Source organism: Hyposmocoma kahamanoa, unplaced genomic scaffold, assembly GCF_003589595.1.
Source record: "Hyposmocoma kahamanoa isolate Upper Pololo Valley unplaced genomic scaffold, ASM358959v1 80, whole genome shotgun sequence".
NCBI lineage: Eukaryota > Metazoa > Arthropoda > Insecta > Lepidoptera > Cosmopterigidae > Hyposmocoma > Hyposmocoma kahamanoa.
In genome coordinates, this window is record NW_020654051.1 from 10,120,191 (window position 1) to 10,125,602 (window position 5,412).

General features: G+C 33.6%; 1 protein-coding gene across 1 annotated transcript in view; it reads right to left on the minus strand.

Moving 5' to 3' along the window:
• LOC113233820 (ras-related protein Rab-40C) overlaps positions 1 to 4,784 on the minus strand; it is an 8,040-nt gene extending 3,256 nt beyond the window's left edge. Inside the window, exons 1-4 of the mRNA XM_026469035.1 lie at positions 4,359 to 4,784; positions 3,679 to 3,816; positions 2,066 to 2,259; positions 940 to 1,162 (exon numbers count right to left, since the gene is read on the minus strand). Coding sequence (XP_026324820.1) covers positions 940 to 1,162; positions 2,066 to 2,259; positions 3,679 to 3,816; positions 4,359 to 4,461 — 658 coding nt within the window. The 5' untranslated portion in view covers positions 4,462 to 4,784. The remainder of the gene's footprint in view (positions 1 to 939; positions 1,163 to 2,065; positions 2,260 to 3,678; positions 3,817 to 4,358) is intronic.
• Positions 4,785 to 5,412: the final 628 nt, after the last annotated feature.

A 5,412-nucleotide genomic window follows, 5' to 3' on the forward strand; every position in this document is an offset into this window, starting at 1 on the left:
TATTGCAATAAAACGGCAATTTCATACTTTAACCCCTAATATATCAAAGGCAGTAATTATTTAGAAAAGTTAGCAAATAGGTAACAATTCTTGAATATACACTCAGTGCCAGATGCGACAGGCGACCAGACATCCTGACGGTCACGAGTAAACGTAATGGTCGATATACGACACTTGTTCTTGACAGTATCGTCTATCGTTATAGTCATACGTGATGTGTATCCCTATATTTCCCTTAAAGTCTTAGTAACAATGGTTTTACTGACAAACTTTATAAAATATGAGGTCAAAGGTTCATTATGTTTACAGCTTTCTATCAGATAGACTAATTCGTGTAGATATGGAGACAAGTTGAGATGATTTTAATTATTGAGCGCGGCACCATTAAATACCGTACTGACCGTATTCTGGATTTAGAAATAGAAAAATGTTTATTGCAACGCTAGGTGTATAGGCACAAAAAAGAGATTAATAATACTTAGACAAAAATAGCAAAATAAAAACAATTTAAAAACTCAATAACAAAAAAACAATATAAAGTAAAATAAAACAGATAAAAAGCGATACAATATAACAACTATTACAATTCGTACTATCATTTTGCAGTTGCCGTGTACAAAACAATAGTCACTATACCACAAGAGTTTTCCTATGCATTTCAAATTATATTGTGCAGTTGTGATGTGCAGTTCGTGTGTCTACGCCTAGTGATCTACTTGTTGTGGGCTTGTGTTTCTGAGCTACTTGACACAATCTTAAAATCTCACTATAAATATCTCTTTTTGGCACAATATGTTCCAATATAAAGAGCTCATTTATGGAAAACCGTTATTTTTCTGTAATCGTTCCTTCATTGAGTTACAATTATATCCTTATCATATATTCATTCGGTTTTATAAAATTTGAGATATGAGGGATTTCTGACAATTGAGAACCAACCTTTATTGCTTCTCCAGAGTCGTTCCATGCCGTTCCGATGGAGTGCCATTCGTGATAGCTCGCAGAAGCTTTCGCGAATGTTGAAATCACATAGTGGGCTCACTTCGAAGAAGGCCATATGGTTTTTGGCGGCGTACTGCTCCGCCTCACGCTCTTGCACTTGACGCTTGAACGCTAGGTGTAATCGGTTGCCCACCAGCACTTTGGGTACGCCTGGCGCATGCTGGAATAAAGTAGCTATAAGGATTCTATGCAGGTACAAAATTGTCCATCTCCTCTGATAAACTGTCGTATCTCACGTTTTTATTGTACCTGAGGGAGACATACGATCTTGGCTAAGAGAGTCTTTCAAAGGCGAACATTCTACCCTAATTGTCTATCTTTTTAGTCATTAATAGGACGGGAATGAGACCAGCTACAGCTAATATTGGTGTGAAGTGCTACACTTGAAATATGTTACCCTGAAAAAAAAAAATTGGGTGGCAGTTACGACAGCAAGTCAGAAGACGGTCTCATCTCGAAGTGAGCCTCATTAGAACCTTAAGGGGCATAAATTCATACAATATAATATTTTTGGACAAAGAAAATTGTTGCTTTTCGACTGCTAAAATATTTTTAATTTTTTTTGAGGTGATACAACCCATATAATTATAATGACAAGTTAAGACAGACATTTAATACGAAAATTGTTTACGCAACATGACTGGTAAATTGTAAATAATATTAATGTTTAATGTAGTTTCGAGTAAAAATTGATTGGATCATCAAACAATGATTTGTTATTCAACCTAGTATTGTTTATAAATACAAATATTTATTTACTCTTTATAACACAGAGATTTCTTCTTGTGTGGTCACCAGCAACTGTCTCAAAAATTACATATAATACTTAGTAGATAATCGATCAGTACAGAATGCAAAATAGGGTTAGCATTTTTGCAAGTTTATTTTGTTACACATTTCATAACAAACATATATACACAATAAAAAAGCTTACAGTGTGATCTTGTCTCTTGTATCATCTAATCCAGTTTACAAAGAAGTTGCCATACAGGAATTACGTCCCGCTTTATGCTTAATAGAACACAAAATTAACTTTGCTTAATGATTACCTAGCAGTACTTACTTTCTCCACTTCTTCCAGCCACCTGTCAATACTGTCGAAGGACCATTTATTGGTGATGTCATAGACGAGCAGAATGCCTTGCGCTCCCCGGGAGTATGATCGGAGTATAGTGCAGAATCGGCCCTGCCCTGACGTATCCCATAGTAGGAGCTTCACTCGCTTCCCGTCCAAGAGGATAGTCGTTGTTTTATATGCTAAAATAAAGGTTATTGTTCAAATTTGATTGACACTGCTAGAGCTGTTTTTTGTTAATAAGTACATTGCACTCATTACTTACTACTTAAAATTTGTTTTCTTAAAAAAATAATTACAATCGGTCTCCTGTAATATTTTCCAAATGCATGTATAACTTTCCAGCATCATATGTAATTTAATAAATGTTTTAAACATATCCATACATGCATTAGGGAAATTGCTCAGTCAACGGCATTAAAATATACACATATTATTGTAGTGCTGAAGATACAATAAATTTTAGCTTTATAAATATTTAATCATCATATCACAATAGGAGGGCTGTAGTTGCCACAGGGGCTCTATATGGATTGGAAGCTCCATACATACATTAAATAGCTATGCAGCAATGATGACGGCTACCCTATATGCCTTTTTGTAAATGTTTAAACTTTGTAAATACTAAATTGTTTTAATGAATTAAGTAATTGTATGTACGATTATAACGTAAATATCCAATACAATTCGTATTTTAATTTCCCTGCACATATGTATACATTCCATTACAGGAACTGAAGAGAAGCACTTCCAACTGATGTTTTTGAAATAAGCCTAGTCTCAATTCATATAATTGGCTGTATAATACTATTTAATGTTCTGCATGATACCCATACTTTCAGCTAGTTGTTTATTAGGAAATGTCTGTTTGCTTAACAACTTTAAACGAGCATGATTCAATGTTATTGATGAAACTACAGCATGTTTTATTTGATAAAACTACAAAATTGCTTATTATCTTTTGTGTCAGTTATTACAGGTGGCATTTAAGTGTTGTTATGAAACTTATGCACATAGACTGATTAGGTGATTTATTTCTCAAGTTATGTCAACATGCACTGTTGCATTATTGTATCCAACATGTCATTTTTGAAATGTTATATTCCAGTTTTTATATTATGGTAAAACAAATATGTGGTAGAATATTAATTTCATCTTTAGTTGCTATGCAGGTCATTTAACACTACTGAAAAGTGTTACAAACAACAAAATGTTTTATAACTGACTGAAGCTCCTTTTATTGGATTAATAATATTAGAGGAATTATTTTCAATGTAATTGTGAATAAATGTTTATTAGATGTATTCAGAAAAATATTTTGCATTTAATCTATTTTTTCTCATAGCTCATATTTTCTTTCAGGTTCACTATTTATTAACTATGTAAAATTATAATTGCGACATTGGTAATATTATTATTAAATACAAATTGTAATATATTTCATTAATATTTTGTAAATATAACCATATTTAATATTGCTGGCAGTTAAGTCATACGAAATTAACTTCTTTGTAATTTAAAAACTTTAAAATTTAATAATTGAGGCATTTATTTTTTCTTAATTGTCTAACACACTTATTACTACCAATTAACAATCTTACCACTGCCACTACAAAATGGAGAGTCAGCAGATCCATCCTCTAAGTCCTGGAGTATTTCTTGTTTCCCCACATCCGAATCTCCGACCAAGAGAACTTTTAGTAGATAATCATATGACTTCGGAGCTGCGGGAGGTCGACCTACAATCAAAAACTAATTACGATATTTGGGTAAATTTTTACACTCAACTCAATTTATTATAAAAGACACAAATTTAGAAAAAAATAATTTCAGAATACATTCTACACCCATATCAGCTTACAATAGCCAACTACCAGTTCACTATTTGATTATAGGTTGTTCTATAGAAGAAGGCTAAAAATATGACAGTGTCTAGTGGACTAGTATGGGTCAAATGCTTTAAGCTGTCCGTATCGTCATTGCTCCTACACCATTAAAAGCTGCATTAGTAGACATGTAAAGACCATGGAAATACAATAATTGAACTTCTATAAGGTTCATAAGAGTATCAGTGTTTAGTGTCACAGTTAGTTTTACAGAGACAAACTGTAAATGTTTGTATGACACCATAAAGTACACAACATACTTTTTTACATAGTTTCTACAGGCAGACGGCTTATTCGCATTTCGTAAAACATACGAAAGTACACACAAAGTAGCATAAATTAAAGCTTATATTATTGCCAACTTTGCAATAGAATAATGCTACAATATACTTTACCTGTTCTTTGATGGTGGGACCGAGGTAACGTGGTGCTCCCATTCTGCGCGACTGCGTTAGTCGCTTGCTGGGGTGCTGCTACCATTCCAGTCGTGGTGAACATAATTCTGAAGTCAATCGCCTGAGCTCCAGGTGGTCGTCACCACACACGAATGTATACATAATACCGTCTAGAACTTATTCCTTAATGTAATCCATCAAGTTCAGCCTCCTCTTCACACCGTACGATAAGTCCAGGCCACAACACTTTACAGAAGTTCAATAAAAACGACACAAAATAACCACAATTTCTACTTGATGTGCCAACAAAAGTTGAATCTTTTGTACACAAAGTCGTTATTTATTACCGTCCCCACATGATTACATTTGTTAATCTCTCGGGATTCTGATTATAATATAACATTAAATAACTGTCTTTCGTTACTAATTGCCTTTCCAATTACGTTTTGGCGACACAAAAACAACCCAATTTTCACGAAAATATTGAAGTGAATGAATGACCGGATTGATTTTGCTTAAATGCTTTTTTCTATTAAGAGTTTCGGCTTGGATACAAGTACTTTGAGCCATGTCTTCGTTTAATATCGGGATCCTCAATCAATATTTTTCCATTGTAGTTCTAGTATACATTGTTTTCACTTTCTGTGATATAACTTAGTTTTCTTAATAATCTTGTAAGCAGCGGGAGTCAATATTTATGTTTTCACTTTCATTTAAATCTATTATTATTGTCAGACGCTAGAATATTATCAGGTGGAGAACTCAGGTGCAGCACGGGTCCGCAGCCGATTACAGTGAGCTAAGGTGGTAAGAGTAGGACTCTACACTCGCATCATGTAGGTGCTATTAGTTGTAGACACAAGCCAGCTCTATGATACCATATTATAGTTGATGAATTCATGTTTATATTCGAGTAATTTGTCGTGCCGTAGAAACAAAATTGCCGTACTGACTAAATTTACATTGGAGTTCTCAGATTTAATCTGAGATTCAATGTGACGTGTAATTTAATTAAAATATTATCAGGATTAAAAAAGTCCTACAAAATAAAGTA